General features: G+C 31.2%; 1 protein-coding gene across 1 annotated transcript in view; it reads right to left on the reverse strand.

Moving 5' to 3' along the window:
- Positions 1-22,839, reverse strand: part of LOC129220625 (protocadherin Fat 4-like) — a 190,189-nt gene that overhangs the window by 136,779 nt on the left and 30,571 nt on the right. Inside the window, 6 exon segments of the mRNA XM_054855055.1 lie at positions 573-682; positions 1,772-1,871; positions 2,911-3,042; positions 18,360-18,479; positions 20,560-20,655; positions 21,454-21,549. Coding sequence (XP_054711030.1) covers positions 573-682; positions 1,772-1,871; positions 2,911-3,042; positions 18,360-18,479; positions 20,560-20,655; positions 21,454-21,549 — 654 coding nt within the window.

Below are 22,839 nucleotides of genomic sequence, written 5' to 3' on the forward strand. Positions count from 1 at the left end.
TAATGTGTTATTTTGATCCCGGTTAATGGACTATCCCGCTTAGTTAAATATTTTTCCGCAGCAAAATGGCTATGCCATTAAGCGGGTTCGACTGTATTTGCTTTTTACTGCAAAAACATGTTAATTGACCTGTGAATAATCAGCCCCGCGGGTAATCCGCTCGTGGATAATCGGGAGTTAAATGTACAGTCATTTGGTAACCTTCTACCATGTAGGTTTTTTTTGCACCCTACTTTTCTACTTTTTAGCTATTTTATTTCTATGGTAATAGTAAAAAGTTCAGTGCTGATGCTTCTACTTTATCTTTAAAAATGTAGCAACACTGTACATAGCTCATTGCGGAATCCAATCATTCTGAAATTATTGCTCATAATATATTTAACTATTTTTAGCAGACAGTCTGCCATGCATTATACCCTTCACTCTAGGCTCTGTTCCAACTGAGAGTCCACATAAAGTATGTTTTAATAACATACACGTCACAATTAAACTCAAGAAATATAATTATTGTTATATGTTCAAAGTTGTTAAGGTACGAAAAAACATTGTACAAAACATATGGTTTCTCTTACCTGTATATGGAGCGTTAAAATCGGACTTTTTAAAGATTCTCTATCCACTTCTTTCACAAGATACAGGTCCGCCATTTGATCATGCATTTCGAAGAGACCTTTTTCGTTACCTAAATCGAAACAAAAATCAGCAAATGAGTAAAAGTTATGGAAAAATATTCTGCACATTCATTTATACGGTCATCACATACACGGTGTGCATGTAAGATTTTGACAGAATTAGAGGAGTCTTTGTATCCATCAAACACTTCCTACGGCGCCTAGCATTGCATTTCACTTTTGATAACAGATAAGCTAAACTTAAACTGTCAAGCATTAAATTTTATCTTTTTTTGTCAACTGCTATTTTGGCATACACCCTTCCAATACCACAAAATCGTTGGGTTTTACGTTGGGGTTACGCCGTGAGACGGCGTCACCAGCAACATGCACTTTCACAATTTGGATATCAGGCTGAAGGGAAAGAAATGTTCCCCAGTTGCTTATTTTATTTATGGAAAACTGCAGCGACAATAGGTAATTCGAGTCCACAGGACTCAACAAGCAGGGGACTCCACCTGTACTTTGTGGGTCTTTATAGCAATGGGCATATACATGGGTCCCTCTGATCCCAAATTCAATGTTGAAACCACAAAGCTTCTCCTGACGATCTATTGACTTATTTTTGCAATACCCTTAATGAATTGGGAAAAAGAGTCAAAAAAGTAGTTGATTGTTTAAGATGCTGTTGAGTCTTAAACGGAACTTTGCTCAAGTCCCTATGCGAATGAAGGATGGACGTACTTAGAAAACAACGTGAATCTGTGTCCCAAAGTAAGTTTTCATCGTCCTGATGTGTAATACTGTTAATACTATCAAATCTGTTATGAACATCCTGTACCCAATTTCAAAAAATAAATAAATAAATAAATAAAAACTGGTATTTAAACAAAACGAAAGTCGTATTGAAAAGCTTTGCTGCCATCTTTATTTACACAGCAAAATAAATATTGACACTACAGTGAAACCCCGATTTTGCGTTTCTTAAGGGACTTTGTTAAAAAACGTAAAATAGGGAAAATACATAGCAGCAAAACTGATGATGGGACCCGATGAAGAAATGTTAAATGCAGGAAAAACGTAGGTTTTGGGGGACGTAAAATCGGAGTTTCACCGTATCTATAAAAAGTAAGCTTTTGAATTTTGCTGGAAATTCTTACCGTGTATAATAGAGTACTTTAGCGGTGCATTTACTCCAACGTCTTGATCAAAGGCATGAATTGGAGGTTCTAATGACAATTTCACTCGTATTCTAGCACCCTGAAAATAAATAATACATGGCGTTACGAACTATAAGAAGTAATGCACTTTTAAAAAACTGTTTATTAACCCTTTTTAAATTTCATTTTTAACAACTTTTATAATTTACCTTTAAGTTTTTTTTCTATTAACCCATACTTTACTGTCAGAATCTTAGTTATTTTGAGTAGGAAGCGTTTTTTAAAAAATATTACAGATAAAATGTGGTGTTTGCAACACATAAAAAATGTAAAAATATTTCGCACATCTCACTGAAAATAAAATGTGTAACTTTACTCCGTAAATACGGTGGCAACATTTTGCACTTTGTGTAATTCCAGTAACTAGCTTCCTCCATAGCAATGGAGCAACTTAATTGATAAAACTGGTGTAACGTATGAGCGTTGCACTAGTTTTATCAGTTAAGTGACTCCATTGTTATGGAGGCAGCTAAGCTGCCACCGCTTTTACGGAGTAAGGTTACACATTTTTTTATAGTGTAGTGCAACATTGCCACATGTGCTAAAACTACTTTTCAAGAAAAAATTAAATTAAATGCATGCGCGTTAGCTTAAATTCTTATAGTAACACACTGACAGAGCTCAAAAAAATGTTTTTCGTTTGTGGCTGTGTTGCAATTTAATAGAACTAATAAAAATGCACCAGGAAATGTATTTAACTCGAAATTGACAATTTTTGACGTGGCAGTGTGATTTACTAGTTGAAAAAAAAAATCTGACAGCACAAAAAGCTGGCATTTGTTTTCCTAGCATCGCATTGATATTTCAGTTTTAAAACAGATTTAAAAAATCAAAACAAAAAAAAATCATTACATTGGAGCAGACATAGATATAAAATTTGTCTGTGTGCTGTTTGCTGATATCCATAAACGCGTAACTGAAATTATATTACGAAATAAAATTTCGTTATTATTTAGGTTCATTGTTCGTTTTTAAATATGCTGTAAAAGATAAAATGATAATAAACAAACATTTCATACGCAAAACGCAAAAATATCTGTCCATTTTCAATGTATAGTAAGAATTATTGTGTGTCTTACCGTAATGGCCGCTGCTTCTAGGACGTGAGTTCTGTAAAGTTCTTTGGTGAAAATAGGATTTTGATCATCAGAGTCCTTTAAACGGATGGTCATTGTGGTGACAGAGCTCCTACTTTGAGGGCTTCCGTGATCCTAAAAGAGATGGAAAATTAAGTTCGCAATCACATTTTTAAAGCTTTGTTCAGCATATAAAATCCAAAATCGTGTCATGTAATAAATATTTAGTTATGTACAAAACGTTAAATTTCATTAAAAAATTCGAAAAGTTAAAAGAAAATAAAAAATAAAAAAAAATAATGCTTTACGAAAAAAGAGAAACACAAAATTTTAAATACCATAAAAAGCAAGATTTGTTTTTCATGAGGAAAAGAATGATGTTTCTCAGTAACAGTATTTTTGTACTAATTCGACTGGAAATATTTCTATTTCTATGAAAACGAAAGTCTACCTCTCCCCAAAACAACAGGAATTTAACAGATCGGCCACACAAAAATTTTCAAGGTACTAGACGCATCAAAAAATAGAAGATAATAAGTGTTGGCAACTCCAATCAGAGGACCCATTAGGTTCTGCTTCCCTCCTTCTACAAAAAAACATTTAGGGAGTTTATTTAAACAAAACTAAACCTTCACATTTTCTTATAAAATACTCGAAACTTTATATCTCAACAAAATGAAACCTTAAGTCGATTGTGTTTGCATAGTACTTTACTGTTTATTTTAAAATTATTAACGTATGCTCAGCTTCGTTTGAAGTTTTTCTTTTTCTGTATTGCTTCTAATCAGTTCACTGACTTTATTTTTAAACATACACATGAAATTTATCCATTTCTACAAGAGCAATATTTTCAATTTTTTTACTGCAACTCCTTTGGTGTATTACAATTTATTTTTGAAGAGTAAAGCGTACCAGATTAACGTCTTAAATAAGATTTTACATATAAATTAAGTTCTTTTTCAAGATTATAATCATCTGGTGGTTGGTTTAATGCTAAATAAAATAATGTGAAAAAAATCACGAAAGATTTTTATACGCAAGCATTAAACCATTGAAAATAAGGATAGAGTGTCCTTATATTGGAAATAAAATTGATGTTGTTTAGAAAGTGTTTTTTAAAAAAAAGGTTTTTGCACAATTTATAATCATATAAACAGTAGTTAGAGTTTTATACATGAAAGACTATTACTGTAAATAATGTAACTAGAGTTGATCTAAAATATAAAACGAATTATTTTTTTTTGTGCATATAAATTCATATCAGAACTTTCTGCTCGAAAAAGAATATTTAATTATTTACTTCAATTTTAAAATCATTTCAATAAAAATGGAAATATAATTTGATACACAGATTTTTGAAGATACTTTAAGAAATATATTTTTATATCACAGCCCAAACATTGATATTAACAAATTAAGAGTGTTGCCTTAAAACAGGCAATCAAAAACTTTAACATCATTTGAATGACAAAATGTAGTGCTTTGCTAATACTGTATATAAGGCTAAAAACAACCTTGCATGTCCTGTATTCAGAACGATTAATAACTATTGATTGCATCACGTGTAATTCCGTTTAGCCTTGTCGCATCAAACTGACGTTAAAAAATTACTTCCTATAATATGTTGTTGCTAATTTTCTCGCAAAAACATTTATAACGGTTATTTCATGAAGCATGAGACTACGCACTTAATAAAAATATAGTTTTCCTTTATAGGTTGCTTGGGGCCTTAACGGTAGACTTAATTAACAAAATTTCTTCCATGTCCACTCGCATCGATAATTTAACGGTAAATTAATACAACGTGTTTTAAAAGACCTCGGCCATTTTGAGAAAAAAACTCACTTTCGTCCTTGGCGATGGTCTTTAATTATGATATGGTGATTTAGCTAATAATATGTAAAAGACAGAGATTCAAGTCCAAGGATATTACGACAAAAAGCATGAATGACAAGGCCATGATGACCATAACTATGCCAAGAATAATACAACATGCGCATGAAAATCTTAACTTTGATTCAAAATGCATTTCTTAAGGCACTCTTTGTTTTTTGTGCAATCACGATTGCTTATTGCTTTCATTTCACGGTCCTTGATGTTGTGGTTCCTTTTTCATCTTGGACCAGGGACACCAGCACCACCGCCCACCGGCCTCTGCAGGCGCGGCTCCGAGCACTGCCTCCTGGAATCCGTTTCTCCTGGTCGATGACGTCCATGTACTACACACACGCGCGCTCATACACACACACATACATACATATACACACACATGTACACACACGCTCATACACACAAGCCTTTACACACATAAACACACGCCTACGTGCATACACACAGGTTTACACACACACACACACAATCCTACACATGCACGCACATACACAAAACGATACACATGTAACCGCCCAGGAGGAGGGGTAAGCTTGAGGGGACAGGAGCTGTTTCTAGAAACAATAGCCCCCAATGAGTAGGGCCCTGTCGCAACTCGTGATTGCGAAAAACATAATTTGAATTCAAAGTGTCAAAGTTCAAATTATTTTTTTTTATCAAGTCTGTTGCTTGTCATAGGTATCGTATTTAGCAAACATAGAGGATAAAATGGATATTCGAAAAAGATCCAAGAAATCCCGAGCGCAAGTTCGTCCGGAAGATTAGTACTTTCAGCAAAAGCAGAAATTAAAAGTTACTCTGAATTTTCCTGTCAACTCTGAGGAACAATTTACTTAGCACCTGAAATGTTTAACTTGCTCCTAAAATTTTACAAATTCTGCCGACCTCGGATAATAAGCTCGGAGAAAATTGTAAAATCCGATGTCATCCGATTATTGCTTTCACAGTCGTTGAGATTTACTACCGATTTTTTTTTCATTAAAGATTCTGAATTGTTTTCAGCGTATGGATTTATAAGTTCTTTTTTGGGACTCGTTTTCTCTTTTTTCTTTATTTACCCCTTTCATTACCCAGTTGCTCATTAATAAGTCCAGTATAAATCTCGGTAAGTTGGTTAATTTAAAATTAGCTGTTTTTCCAAGCAAATTCCCAATAGCTCGTTTCGGTATCCGGAGACTTGAGTTTCAACTTTATTTTGAGTAATCATTCTGGAACAGCTATAACAAAGCTACAGGTAATAAACCTCTCATTAAAGCTGAGCGTACCTTCGTACTGGAAACTAAATTTAATTTAGCACACCTGCAATCTGTGGGTGCTGTAACGATCTGTATAGTCAGTACTTGTAGTTTTCTTGTTTTCTCAGACGAACAGAAGGTAAATTTCCATTCACAATGAAATGTGTGCCTCTAATTTTTGCCAAAAAAAACTATTACAACAGTGCACCTGGGGAAAACCGAAAGCGTTTCTTTAAAAAGCAATTTTATCTTCCTCATGGACTATTTCTTTGAAACATAACTTAACGGTAATAAGAACTATTAACTGAAGTGTATGGGTCGATAGAGCTATGAATTTCAAGTCAAAAATTTAACCACTTATCTTAAACTAAAAAAAAAGCCAAGAATTAGCACCTGAGCTCCCTAGGTTTTTTTTCTGGATTTTTTATGAATTAAAACGAAAAAATATATATTTGTCGTTTACAAAAAAAATGTCTTTTCACTTTTAAGTTTATTGTTGGGTACAGATTTTGTTTCTTAAACAGTCCCAAAGCGTTTTAAAAATCTGACTTCCTAGATTTTTTTTCTTTTCAACTATTCAATTTCTGCTGCAGAACTTTTTTCCTTTTGTAACAGAACAAAACACGAACAGAGTGTTTCCTTTTATCTTTTTTTTTTTTTGGAAAAAAAAGTCACAAAATTTAACCAACATTCACAAAACTTTCTGAATATTCGTTGCGATCACTTTTCTCCAGGGCTGCGGAGTAAGAGTCATGGAGTCGAAGTCAGATTGATTTATATGTGAAGGAGTTGGAGTCGGGAGTCAAAGATTTAAAATTCCAAGAGTCGAAGTCTGTGATTTTCCCTCAAAGTCAGGAACTCTACCAATGCTTAGGACTGATTTTGGGGTAAAGGAGTCGGAGTCGGTCAGTTTTCCTGCGAATTCGCAACCCTGTTTTCCCCCTCTTGTCAAACGATAGTTGCAAAGTCTTTTTTCATCCCGAATTTTAGGATTTACATATAATTTTTCCAAAAGACTACAACCAAATATTTTATTTAAAAAAAATAAGCAACCAATTTTTTCCATACTCTTGTTTTCACTCACATTTTAAAGTTCATTTTGTGGTTAGAAATATTTAGAATAACTACTTTTGCACTTTTCATAAAAATATATATTATTGACATTTACTTCTGTTGATTTCTACTGATTTTACGTTACGTTTGTTTCTTTACATAAGTAGTAAATTCAAAATGAGGAGTTAAACAGCTCTAAATATTATAAAAAAGCAAGATTTTTGGAAGCGTTTTTCTTTAAATTAATACAATATTATTATTATGCGTTACATAATGCAAGAAAGCTGTTCTACATAGTTAAAAAAATATTTCCCTTAAATAATTTGATGCAAAATATTTTTGAAGTATGGCTGTATCCTAATATTTAACAAGCAATAAAAAATTAATTCACTTTTTAACAAATTGCAAAATAAATAAATAGTATACGGAGATAATAACTGTACGAATGAAAAAAGAAGTATATCTGTTTGTTCGTATGTTTGTATTTCTCAGAGACGTAAGTTTCTTCTTTTTATTTATTTTAATTTTGCGGACAATTACTGCATTTTATAAAAGGAAAACTTAAGTGCATTTTGGTAATATTTGAGTTTATATTCCTTTCTTATTGCCATTTTAACATCCAAATTAACTTTCATTTTTTTATTACAGAAATAAGTCAACTCACAATTTAAGGTGAAATCATTGCATCAATGGATGCAGAAACAAGTTTCAGTGTGTTTTTTAGTCGAAAATTTCATTGCATAAAACGTTTAAGTCGTGGTTCTTGATTCAAGAGTAAGTTTTAATTACTATGGTAAATCCATTAGTTTGGCAAAAAGATAAATGTAAAATGAAATCAGTTTCTATTTTTTCTCCGTGGGCATGTCAAATACGAACATGATTTTGCTATTTACAGGACATTAAAAAAATTCACTCTTTTAAAATTACTTTCCGGACTAACTAAAGAGTTTTCAGTGGTACGAATAAAATCAATGATAATCACGTAAACAGAAGCATTTCAATGCCATGCAGTAAGATAAACACACGTTTCAGACAAAGAAAGTTTTCAATTATTCCCACATCCTGGCGAAGTGACAGACATTCCAAAGGCAACTTTCATTATCCACGTGATCAAATGACACATGTTTAAGCATATTAGACATCTTTCTTTTCCCTTTCCTTAACTCTGCAGCAAAAAGATCCAAAACTTTTTTTTTTTTTTTTTGAACTTTCAATTTGCTCCGTCCTTGTCCTTATAACGGTTTTGCCCACCCCTTCCTTAATGGTGCGGTTAAATTAATTCGTTTTCACTTCTGACCATCTGTCTGCCCATCACGGGAACATTCTTGCTAGTGTTTCAAGGCTTCTTTGTTTGGAAGCACACCCTTTCTTTACTGACCAATGACAAGAGACCATAAAAGTGAGTAACGGATATTGAGCGACCTTGAAACTAGGAGAAAAACTCCAGTTTTTTGGGTGTTGTGAGAACATGTTTTTGGATGACTAATTAAAGACGTCAACATGGAAATTAGGTAGGAATTTCATGTTTCCGGTGGAATAGTAAAAAGTTTGAAGTTTGCACGGCACAATTAAGCATTCGAATATTAGCTTGTTGTTATTTCTTATTTGTTTTTATTCCTTAGCAAAGAAGAAAGGTAGTTGAGACTTTTAACATGAACGTGGAACTAATTTAATGGAAAAAAAACTTTAGAACTCCTCATTTTAACAATTTATTATTGTTGGAGATATTTTCCTGAAAAGAAAAAATCGCCATTTTGTCTTTGAGGACTAAAAGTAATATTCTTTATGCAGCAATTTCGATTTTAATTTCAATTTTCGAAGAATGTTCGAAATAAAGTGCCTTTTTTCCCTGTTAACTTGCTATGTCATGTGTGGCATTTTTATGGCTTTTTTTTTCTTTTTTTTTTTTTTTTTTGAGTCATAAAAAAAATTTATAATTACGAAATTTTTAATCAACTTTTTTTTTTTTTTTTTTGCTTTTCAATATAATTCATTTCTATTTTCCATCTTCCTTCAATTCAACTTTCAGCGGTTTAATTTGAACGTACTGCCTATCAGTCAAGTTTCATAATGACGTTTCATAAACATGCTAAACTATGAAGTTTCAGTTGATACGTTTGAAAATATATGAAAAAGCATGTTTAAGTTTGAGAATAAAGGTGGATAATCTTATCTTTAAATGTTTGGAAAATTCTCTGCAGAAAACGGTGCATTATTGAATTTACTTAGTCTATAAGACTTGTAATTGACCATTCAACTTTTCTAAAACATGGTTTAACCTTTTTCCAAAATTTAGAGTTACCAAATAAGTCCCAAAGAGCTATGCATGGTAACCTAAACTATCTAACTACACTACAACAGATTTGACGATGCGTTTCAAAACTAAACGGTGGCAACTATGAGGCTATAGTTGCAGATTTTACCACATAGTTGTGCTTAATTGCTAATGATGCACCAAAATATTGTTCAATTTTGCATTATCCTTTGTCGTCAAAAAGATTACACCATTTTATAATTCAATATGCAACCACATTTTTGCAATGTATGACTTCGAATAAAGACAGGTTGTAATATCTTTCGTTTTTTTTTTTTTTTTTTTTTTGGCACATTAACTTTTTAATTTCTTTTATAGAGTAAAACAGCTAAGCAACGTTAAAAGTAACTATGCGAGTACTAGATATTCCAGTGTCACGAAAGTGAAATTATTTCATGAGGGTGCATGTGTTTTATATACAGTAAGAGAGATATTTTAATAAAAAGAAAACAAATAAAAAAAGGTAATTATTTTCTCATATTATTGGATACTAATTCAAAATATTCGAGTATTGATAGTTTAGGTGCACACGTCTGTAAAATTTTTACTTTTACCAAGACACTGGCATAACATAATAATGAAATTAAATAAAAGTCTGCAATCTTCAATTTGACTTAATCCTTGACCATTTAAAGTTAATTTCTTTACCTTTGAGTGTGTGATTTTTAAATATAATTTGAAAAACAAAATTCTTCTTTTCAAATTACTTAACATTAAACAAGATCAATTAAAGTTTAACTCTGTATTACATTTAACTTATAGTAACGGCTCTGTTAAATCTAATACTTATTGTTCTATTTATTTCGTTATGTTGCTTAATTAAATATTAGCTCACATTTATGTGACCTTGTGTAATAAAGTGTGTGAGCTCTTTTTGTATCATTTCTTTCAGATCTTCAGCACAATTTAAAAAGAAGACAGATAAAAAAGTCTAAAGACCAATTTACTCAGATATTAATAAAAACAACTAGTATTTCTGCACTAAAATTTATAATAATAAGTTTACCCTCACACGCGCAATCGCTTTATTTTTTTAAATGCTTTTGAACTTGGAATCACATAAATACATTCAATCTTAAAACCATAGAGCTTGTATATGTTAATGTGAAAGCCCAAAATATAGTAAATAACGTCGTTAGTCGGTTATCAACTCTCATAAACCTAAGACATTGGATGGGGGGACGAATATTTCCGCTAAAACACCGGTGTAAGTCGACATTCTCCAATTTTGGTCTTTCACAGACACATATTCACATACTTTTATACACCGCAGAGTTATATTATTATTGTACTTTCAAGCGTGGACTTTCCCAAAAACCGTATGATTTGTTAGACGACTCAAAAATTTACGATTAATAAAGAATAATTTACGCTAAATAAACTTTGAATTTTAAGTTAAAACATCGAAACATCAATGAAAAAAGTCCAAACTTGAAACCAATCAAACGCTTAGAGAATTAAACCAAACTAGCTAAACTAACTAAAAGTCTCGAATAAAATTTAGTTTGAATCAATATATTTTCAGTATTTGTAAGGAAAAAATGCGATTTTAAATTGTTTATGTGAATGTATTTTGAACATAGTGAAGGAATTTTTTAGTTACAGTATAATTTACTCGTAGTTTATCCTCAGTAAAAATAATACAAAAAAAAAAACGAACTTAAGTAGTTAAAGGCAATTACCAAAAATCTTGAAGTAGTTTCAGGACGGAAAATAAAACTTCTAAGCTAGCTTATAAAAAGGAAATGAATTCCTTAAAAATAACATTTTAACAAGATAACTAGAATCATCGCTATAAAAGAGGATATATTTTACATTCAGCACAAAAGAAAAAAAAAGTCTAGATAGAATGAAGGGAGTAAAGGGCCGCAACCATGACAATAAAGTCAAACGATACTTTTAACTGCCAAAATGAATTCATCGCTTCGTTATTCTTGATCTGTATTCTACAGCTCAATAAGAATCGCGTATCACGAAATCCTTTTATTTAGTTAAGCTTCGGGCTTACTTCTTGGTAAAAACAATTCTTATGGCTATTCAACAGCTCGTAGAATTTCTAAAAAAAAATCATTTCTTACAAAGAAAATTCAGCGTTTTAAGTGACATAAGAATTTTGAAAAAACCACGTTACAGACTTTTAACGTGGTAAGAACATTTTTACACATAGAAACATCGTTTTATTTATTAGGAGCAGCTGACTTGATAGACTATTTTATGTTGTAGAGACGCAAGTAAACGATTAAGTGTTTAATATGTTTTCTTTTAAAGAGTTTTATAAACAAAATGATGAATAATACTTTTTATAAAAAAGCCAAGCTGAGGAGTGCCAGGGAGGCAGCATTATACCGGTCGGATGGAAAGCCACGCTAGTGGCCTTATTCTCCACTAGGCGCTAAGAGAATCAAGTCAAGTCAATACTTTAAAAAACTATACGTGATATCATAAAATAATAAATTTTATTAAATTTTGTAATGGTAATATTCCTGATTCGTCTGATTTGAACTTTTGAGCAATGTTCATTCTAGCTTCCCGATGGAAAATGATTACAGAAGCAATTTATTAATGAAGTATTTTATGAAATGTTTCGAAAAAAATCTCCAAATGGAAACATAGAAGGATTCTGTCAATTATGTAAATAATAATTGCCACGAAGTAAACATAGGAGATGTAACAAATAAAACAAGAACTAAAACGTAAGAAACAAAGCGGGAAAGAAATATAACTAAGTACACTATAAGGAATAAGAAAATATTAGGCACAAACCAAAATAAAATTTCTTAGTTTTTTATAACTAGTCATTAACTTAAAGCTGATAGCTAAAAATTTCTTCTCATATATATACTGCATAACAAAGTTTCCAGTCCGTGTGAAAAGCGTAAGTTAAGAGAACTCTGGGATTCCACCTGTTGTTGGAAGATACTAAAGCTTCTTTCCGAATAACATTTAGTTTGAGATACATTCTTCCAGATTTCTTATTCACAAGTTAATATATCTACTATTACTATTGTTATATTTTGTTAGTGTTATTATAAAATATGTAAATGTTAGTCCGTAAGCGAATATAAATGATAAGTTAAACCTGTAAAGTTGACCACCCTTGTAAGTTGACCACCTGTCTAAGTTGACCGCTATTTTCAGGCACAGAATTAGATCTTACCATATAATTCAACCTCTATAAGTTGACCACCTGCTTAAGTTGACCACTAAAGTAGTGCACCGCAAGTGGTCAACTTACACAGGTTTCACTGTATTCACAAATTCCTTCGTCCTCCTTATCTTTTAAGAAATGACTTTCTGCATCAATTCCATTTTTATTTCTTATTGGATAAATGTAATGAAAAAGTTGACACATGATAGGTATTAAAATAATGCGAAATTTATACCACAAATGTAGAACGAATGTCTTTCATTCAAAAAAATAAATTTATAAACTAAGCGTTAATTGTTGCCACTCGTATTAGAATCTAAATTATTTTCTAGCAGCTCTGAACTAGCTTTAAAGCTAGTGCATTGTTTGCTAGAAAAAGCATTGCGGCCCTTAAAATTTTATTTGAAATTAAAAATAATACCACAGTATATCTATCCTCTTAGCATTTCTTCATTTTCATTTGAAGTACCCGCAAAACAGTAAGTAACCATATAAAACGGTTAATGGCGTTTCTTAAAGTTAGAGAATTTTCTAAACAATTAACTCGCTGAATGATCTAACATATCATTTACAAAACGAATATTCAAAACTTTAATTAATCCATTTAGTTTCAGGGGATTTTAACTTTTAATTTTTTCATCAAAAGACTTTTTCACAATTGGTGACCTAACCATCAACTGAAATTGAACATCTGAGACAAACAGATGAAACTAAAAAATTTTTCGCACAATTACGCTTTTAAAAACCTTCTGGGTCAAAAAGATTTTTTTACAGGCATTTTCAAAATGCCACAAATGTACCACTATTCGAAACTAACTCGACCCAAGAGTAGTTAGTCACAAATGAAACATCAAAGGGTACCTCGAAATTGTGTTTCTACAATCCTTGACGGGCATTTCCATGAAAAGAGCTGACCTTCACCCACGTTTTATGAGAAGGAAAAGAAAACAAATTAAAATATGTCTGCGCGTAATAATTTTTTATACTAAGTACCGTTAGATAAGCAGGAAAAATCGTGGTCTGAATAATGAAATGTTTCTCCCTGGGGCACATCAAAAACAATTTGTATTCCAGGCCTTTCTCTTTTACTCTTTAGAACTGCATTGCATAAAAAGATTCCAAGTCTTTGTGTTCCTTTCATTAGGCATTACAACAATTTGTACAACATTAAATTAGGATTAATGCGACTGAGGAAACAACAGTCATGGTGATTTTGTGAGTTTAGTAAATATGTTTAATAAATAGGCAAGTCGCACAGAAAGGGTTAATGGATGGTAAAATAATAGTATTTTACAAGGGTCTCTACAAGTCCCATTAAGCTTTTTGTTTCCTCTTTGAAGAAACCATTTGATGTATCTTCAATGTGTTTAGGAAGCACTTTAGTACCTCAATAACAACTGGCACTGGCATAGTATTGGCAGAATATTTCACCGTTCTAATCGTTTTTAAATAAGTAATTTGCTTAAAAATTTAAAAACTTTATTTGTGCACTTCATTTTTTTAAATATAAATCAGACAAATCAAGTTTGGATAGAGAGCTAAAAATTTAGTAAAGTATATGCTGTCAATTATTTATAAAAACGATGATCATGTTTAATTTTTACATTCTTTAATATTTCCTTCAAAATATCAGATGTCCAATGTGTTTATTTTATTTATAGTAATTTGTTGGCATAAACTATTTAGACAATATGATATGGAGCAACAAAGATCATTTTTATGTAGTAAAAAAGATTTTTTTTGGGGAGTACTCTGCGCGTGTTTATAATTAAGGGTCATTCATTAATTACGTAAGGGTCCCTAGGGGGAGGTGGGGTTGAAAAAATCTCTACATACCCTAACTTTGGGTGTAGGGGGGGGGGGGTCAAACCCATTCTTATATTTTCCAAGTCAATATTATTTATTAGAAATCGCGCGGTCAAATGGTTTGGCAGGGATCATATTTCATTTGCGTCTAGAGAGTAAAAAACGTATTAGGATGTGCTTGTTTTGCAAAGAATGAATAGTGTAAAATATAATAAAATGTTTGCACTATGTATAGCATGTTTTTTTTTTAAGTAGTATCGCATCTTATACAAAAAAAAGTCAATAAAAAACATTCAGTCTAAATTCCAACCTTTTAGTAAATATTTTTTTTTTTTTTTTGCTCAAAAAGGTTTTTAAAAATAATTTAATAATAGTGGATTCAAAAATTAAAACAAAAATAAAAATCTTTGATTTTTGTCAAACTGGCCGTTTTATTGGAACTGATCCTTTTCTAACAATCTTTTATTATTTTGAAAACCGAAATGAAATCTTACGTAAGAATAGGGAGTGGGGGTTGAAAAGTTTTATGCACAGCTACAAGGGTTAGGGGGTCAAAAATAACCGAAATCATCCGTACGTAATTAATGAATGGTCTCTAAGGTATATGCCGTAGCACAAGAGCTTTTTTTCTTTAGATGAGGGGAGTCATAATATCCCTCTATATATATTGACATACAGGGAATGACTGTATGACTAAAATCCATAAGTCCTTGGGAAGAAAACTTCCAACTTCTACCCCCTCATTGCGATTCAATTCACCATCATGAAGAAGTTTCTAGCATATTGTATGCACCATACTTTATAGTTAATGAGCATTCACAAAACATGCTGAAAGAATTTTTCACTCAAAAAAATTGCGTTAAAATAAAAAAAAAATTTCAAAATCTAAAAATAATTTTAGAATTAAAATATCGAAAGAAATCAATTGGTAAAAATCAAACTAAGTAGTAAAAACAGAAAAATACATTGAACGAAATAATAAATTACTCCTCCAAAATAGAAACACTGGTTGACCGGATATATTAAAAATTAAATTCAATAAATTTATTTTATTAAAATATTTTGAAAGTAAAAATTAAAAACTGATGTATAAAACAAAAAAAGTTAAGAATACAATTATTTTAGGTTCGAAAAAAAAATCACTTAACTGTAGTAGATAATTAACGAATAGTTTTCTTTATTTTCAATTAGGAAATAACTTAATAAAAATTAAAAGGATGTTTGATATAAAACGTTGAAAACAAGAATCCGACAAATAAGTCAAAAATGTAAACACGTTAATTCAACTAAATAAAGAAAGAAAACAAACGTTCAAAATATATGGAAGGAAGGGAAACTGGTCCTAACCAAAAAAAAAATCAACAATAGATTAGCATCGAAAATAAATTATGAAAAAGCTGAATCAACAGTATAATATCCTAAAACTTGAATGCACATCTAATGTTTTAATCGGATGCGTATTTAAAATAAAAATTACGACAATTATTAATTTCTTAAATAATATTAATATTTCGTACCACACTTTTTGGCAAAATATGGATAATGCTAACGAGCATTTTTAAAATGCTACAGACATTTTGCACAAAAGATTGTAGCTAATTAAACTGATAATAGTGACAAGAAGAAATGTAAATTAAACGCACTTTAAAATTTCAACTAAACGATCATTCTTACTATTGTATGCTCTAAAACTAGAGAAAGGTTTTCGCCATTTATTTCAAAGCAATAAAAAACTATTCTCTTAAATAGAAAAAAAAGTACCACATCAATAACTCAATAAAACGTCCGTTACATTTTCGAATCTATTTTCTTCAAGTTAAAAGTTATGACATTAAAAAATCTTTCATAAGAATCAGCAATAGTCGAAAAACTTTGGAACTCAGAAGTTCTTCCGCGAACTTTTTTTGTCATTGAAAGTTCCATAAATCATTCGAGGAATTCAGTCTTGACAACAACATAACACTATTATCTGGCATATTTCTATTGACAGCTTCATGATCATCCATCATTTAACACAATTTGAATTTGCTTGCTCTAATACATTTTTATTACCTTAATAAATTACAATTACTCAACTGCTAAATATTTTCAATCAATAAACTTGATCGAAAAATCCATTAAAATAACTCCACCTAAGTAGTTCAAGATAATTTTAGATGACATGATCTGTACAATGAAAAGGGAATTTGATGAATTGATTGAACAGCAAGCCTTTTTTTCATAGAATTGAGGTAGTCAGATCAATTATTTTAAGAACGTCACAAGCGCAGTAATGTAATTTTTCTTTATTTTTATCTTGACATTGAGTTTTAGTCCACGTAGAAGGTTTGAGAAAAAAAAACAGCGATTTTCAGTTCAAAACATTTTTTTTTTTACTATTTAACATTTAAGGGAAAAGAAATAAACTTTAAACATGTTTACTATGTTAAAACGTCAAACGCGTTTTACACGAAGGGGAAAAAAAATCAAAAAATAGATAAATTTGTACTTATCAGAGACAGACACATACTGTACTAAAGTATTCTAACGATAGAATGTATTATATTTTAGCAACATTAACTTAATTTTGTACTAAAATATTCTAGAAAATAATGAAGCATTAAGGAAAAAATAACATAAGGTTTCGTCTTCTTTTGATAGCTCTGTATCTTTTTATTCATACTTTTTTAGTATGACCAGTTAACAAAAACTAAAAACAATAATGAAATCCAATATTGGAAACTGAAACCGTTTTCCGATGATCAAATGATTGACATAAAGTTGACTTAGATGTTCTCACCACCACAGTTTAAAACGTTGAGTATAGTTAATCAGGAGGCTTTTTTGATGGCTTTTTTCATGACATCTGCAATCGTAAATTTTTTGGCGTTAATAAGCATAACATATTTTAATTCAGTTCTAAACTTTTATTTGTGGTATAACTATTTTTTGGGCTTGTAGGCTGTGATCCATGCAAGATGCTTCTAGCTGACATTTCACCTGATAGGTCTCAGGATTTTCCGGAAAAGGAATGAATTCAAAGAAGTCTGGTAACCGAGCTCAGCATGGATATTCATCTACATTCGACGCTTTGGAGAAGGCATAAATTTTCAGCATTGCTTCTGGTATGTCAATCATCTTAGCCCTTGAAATGCAGGGGCGTGAGCAGAAATTTTAGAGCCCGTCACAAATGACTTTCTCTGTCCCCCTCCATATTGCTTACCCCTATATTTCACGCCTAATTTTAAAAATATTGGGCCCCCATCCGGCTCGGTCCCGGGCCAACAGATGTCCTTTCCCCGCCCCCCCCCCCCCATTCGTTCTGTGCAGAGGTCTGAGATATACCAGGAATAAAAAATCCTAGTTATACCGCTTAAAATCGGACAATAGTTATAGGATTGGCGCTAGCCGTAAAGGAGTATTAGAAAATCTAAACTTTTCAATGGGCTTCATTGGACAATTAGTGCACGTGGAATATAAAAATTTGGTAATTTTTGAAGCTACGCCAAAAAAAAAGAGATAAAAGCCTATTATCCTGTATCCACCAACTGAACAACGTTTCATCGAGCAAAGATTTATGCAAATATCTGTAATGCTCATCAAATCACTTTCTTCCAAAATTGGAGCGTTTAAAATTCGACCGCGACTTTTTTTTTGGGGGGGGGGCACTTAGTGTACATTAAACTATTAGAATGATTGAAAGTTTCAATAGAATGAAAAAAAACTAACAAATCAAGTAAATAAAACAAATCTGCCAAAAACATTAACAGAAAAAATAATGCATAATGAGCGAGAGTGTGACGACGTGAACGATTTTCTTTTCGTCTACCAAATCAGAAAGTAAGCAAGCCACCAAACGTCAATGAATCTCTACAATCTTACCGTGCTTTTATATCGGCATATTTTAATTTCGTTCATATAATTTCTAAAAAGCAGTTATTAACTCGATACAATCAATTGCCACTGAAACAAAAATCAGCTTTAACATTCCAGATCATTATCTCGTTTACAGGAAAGTCTTACTTACCGAAGCCTGAATGCGTAGCTTGAATTCCCTGGAGCCATAGTCATAATCCAATGGTTTGTTTACAACGAGAATGCCCTCGATGGGATCCGAGAGTGCAAACGAGTTGTTTTCATTTCCTCCCTAAAAATGGAATGGGATGATTACAGGCTTTCAATGCTGGAAAAACTTTCCTTACACGATATGTTTATTCAATTATGATTTTTGAGAAGTAGTGATACTCCACTACCACTCTTACTTATTTTTGTTACGCAAAGATTCGTGAGTGATCAATTTCATTCAGAAGTTTGAAATTTCTGCTATTGTGTTTCAGCAATTGCTTTTTTAATTTTCTGTCCAGAAGTTCAAGTAGTCTTCACGTAGATTAAAGCAATGTTTTTCACAATTGAATATTAAAATAATATTTATTTATCGAGAGACAAATGTCTTTCATGGCTTCAATGGGGTTGTTTCCTTCAGTCAAAAGTAGTACTTTTAGTCATTGAAATTGACAGAATAAGCAAAAAAAAAACATGGACCCAGAAAATTCTTTCATTTTCCCAACAGTTATTTTTAAATTAATTTTTTAAAATGTTCCGATTTTGCAAACAAGACGTGATTTTGATGACGTAGCAAATGATGCTCTTTGGCGCATTTTGTACCGATTTCCACATTATAATACTCAAGAAGCGAATTAAAATTGCGCTCTACGCTTGCTAACAACCACAACGTTGCCAATACACGTGAGTAAAGATACGAATTAAATATTTTGCACTGTGAATGGCAACACAGAATGGCATTTCATCATTTGTGATGTCATCGGCAAGAAATGTAAACAATAAAAGATCACCGATTTAAGTTTTTTTAATATTAAACTTAAACAATGTATTTAAAAATGGTTAGATCCTATGTTTTTAAGCATGTTCTTTCAGAAAAAAATACTTTTAAAATATTGGAAACGACCCCGTTATCATTTTAAAGAAATCGGCAAGTGTTTATTTCAGTTTCTTCCTCTAAAAAATGCATGTGCTTCTTCGATAACTAACACAAATCATGTATAGTTACTTTATTCTCTAATGAAACTTCATGTCATTAAATCTAGAATTTAAAACAATTTATGAAATAAGGCATTCTGGTACGTAGGCACGACTATTATTAACAGCGGAATGACTCTGATATAATTAGATATACAGGGTGTTTATCAAGTCCTTGGACGAACTCCCCCCCCCCCCACCAATGAAGAAAATTCAGTGCATATATAAACTTTAGATATAAACAGAATCTTTTTTTTTTAATCCTTACTTAAAAAAGCTTTTTCAGAACGTTAAAACACCGGGGCAGATACAAGAGAAGAGTCTTGGTGGTTATAACCTCCTCTAAACCGCTCGCAATATTATCTATCCTTCATTATTGTTTGTGATTATAATTTAATAATTGCAAAAAGTATGGAAGGGTGTAGAATATTATGCAAATATATTATTACAGTGTCCAAGTCGTCTATGAATGAAATATATGTGTTTGACGCATTGTTTTCAATTTTTTAATCATTTTTTTCGTAAATATTTGAAATAATACTTATTTCCAGTGCTTCTGAAATTTGTTAATAAAGTTTGGTCAATACCAGACATTTATTCTTGATCGATTTGGCGATTTTTACTGACACCCAAACAGATTCAGAAATTTTTCGTACCCAGCACTTCATATTTTTCAGCCTTCGCCCTAAAATGCTAGTCTGTATCCACTCCTTGTTTCTACGCGTGCGCGCATTTGTAGCTCTGAGCCAATTTAGAAAATATTCAACTTCAAGCTATGCTCTACGTAGTCTGAATTGAGTGAGGCTTTAATCTCAACAGTCCTTGTATGGATATAAACTGCCCTACTAGGATTGATAATATGGGTTAAAATCAAAAGTTAGAGGGTGTTGCCTCCCAAAACCCTCCTTACGATTTTTTTCTCTTACGAACAGCATTTTTCTGTTTCCAATGCTAGCGCCGCATACATGCCTTCAGCTAGTATTGTACCGATGAGGTAAAAAATTCAATGAGACAAAAAACAGAATTACAAAAAGATTTAGGTAAAGTGCTTAAATAGTGTTTTTTTAAATAAATTTTCTTAATTAGTTCAAGACGTAATAAATTCCCTGTATTTTAAATACTCCTAATAATAAAAATCATAAATCATCCTCCTTTAATTGCCATTATTCATTTGTTTTAAAAACACTTACCACAATGGAATATGTGACGTCAGAATTTGGCGTGTTTGGCTTGTCCCTATCAATAGCGTGGATACCACGAAATACAGTAAGGCCAACTGGAGTAAGCTGAAAATTGAAAAAAAAAAAAAACAAGCTATTTAAACTCGAGAGCAATATTGTTAAATATCAATTATGCTGTTTATTACGCTTCAATGTAGGAGAGTTTAGAAACAATTGCATGTAAAATAAATTTTTAGTTAATGTAGAACAATTAACAATCAGATGGATCTAGAGTTCCATAAAACTACAATTATTTGATCAGCGTAAAGTCGCGCAATTTTTGATTCTTTTAAGACACATTTTTAAACGCAGTTTAATATTTTCTCAGGATTCAAAAAATGATATGTCTAAAATCATATACAAGACTTGATAACAATCTTATTATGTTGAACGTGTATATTGAAGCACAAATGTTTTTTATTTACGTTTTTAATATAAAAATAAATAAGTGGTTAAGTGGATATCAAAAATTACTCACTATTCTTAGATGCAAAAGGCACTGATACTCACTGCATTTAAAACTCAAAACGAAAAAAAAAAATAGCAACTCTTTTTAAAAATATCATCATGCACAAAATAGTGCTAGATGATTTTCATGTTCTTGTCACAATAATTGATAACAAGTAAGCAAACTAAATAGATAATATATGTATGAGTATCTTAAAACATTAAGAGAAAATAACTTATTACATTTAAAGTTTAGTAACAACATTAAAGTTAATGAAAAGGCAAAATAAACCATGCCAAAACTAAATGACTTTTAATAAACTAAAACTGATTAACAGTTAATTTTTGCATTAGGTAAGAAAAAATATTCTAAACAAGAAAATTTCTTAAAATCTTAATTAGTAATATAAATTGTACCTCATCTACATCCAAAAAATACGGCGTATTCTGGAACTCTGGTGCATGGTCGTTGATGTCTTGAATATACACCGTTACGGGAAGAAAAGCTTCTTCCTGTAAAATATTATAATGGTTAAATGATTGGACTGTAATATTCCGGTGTGGAGAAACTAAAATATAAATTATCAAAAAGAAATTCAAACCGGTCAGAAAAAGGGGAATCTTACAAGTATATGTGTAGTAGCGTACATATATGTTTATATAGTTCTACAAAATTAACCCTCCAGAAGTCGCACATAAATATTTTTCTCACACAATTTATTTTCCTCAAGTTTAACAACTCTAATAAGTTTTAAATAAATAAATATCTTTGTTCGGAAAAGTAAACAGTAATCAACAAAGTTTTGACGCACAAAATTAGCAGATTACTGCATAATCTGCAAATTTTGTGGTGTCGAAACGCAGCTTATTACTGTTTTCTAATATGTCTATTCATTCATTTATTACGCGAGAGGGAAAAAAATATTGACACTACAATATCTCCGACTAGTAAATCGGCCCCCGTGACGATCGGACAAAGACTAATGATTTCGAAATAAATGAAGGTTGTGAAGGGAGAGAGACTGGAGAGAATATCACCATTAACCAAATATGTAGTAGAATACCAAAAATACATTTTTTTTCTTTATGGTACAGATTTTTTGCTCACGACGCGAACACTGGAGGTTTAATAAATGTAACTAAATGTTTCATTTGTTCTGCTTATAGCAAATTTATTCAATTTTTCTTTCCCTGATTAATATACTTTTTATAAATAACTTGCCTTTTCCCAGAAAAAAAAATAGCAATTAGGTCTTATTTATTGCATTAAGCAAAAAAAAAAAAGGTGAGTTGTGATATAATCAAAGAGATTGCATTCTGAACAAGATCTTCAAATGCCTAAATACCGTGGAAATTTAGTAAAGCAAATAATCACCTAAAAAATTGCATGCATATGACGCAAAAGATTAATTTAATATAAGATTATTGATAGTTATCCTAAAATACACCTTACAAAACAAATAAATCGCTTATTACTGCTATTTTTGTACTTTATGTATTTTATTTTAAAATTAGAAAATCTGCAGCAAATTTAGCATTAAAAAAAACACTTTTTCTCACGCGTTTACTTTGGTCAATATAAACTTAATAAAAAGGCATCTAGAATTAAGGCGCTTTTTTTGTTTAAATTTATGATTTTAATATCGGTTTCCTTGAAAAGGGCTGTTGCTCAAAAGAACGGGTTTCCCTAAAAATTTCTCAAAAAAAAAAAAAAAAAAAAGAAAAGAAAAAAAAGCAACTGAGAAAACGCAAGATGCGTATTCCAACCGTATCGTGTTATCGTCTTCGCCTGGGAAAAAAGTG

Source organism: Uloborus diversus, chromosome 4, assembly GCF_026930045.1.
Source record: "Uloborus diversus isolate 005 chromosome 4, Udiv.v.3.1, whole genome shotgun sequence".
In the NCBI taxonomy this organism is placed as follows: Eukaryota; Metazoa; Arthropoda; class Arachnida; order Araneae; family Uloboridae; genus Uloborus; species Uloborus diversus.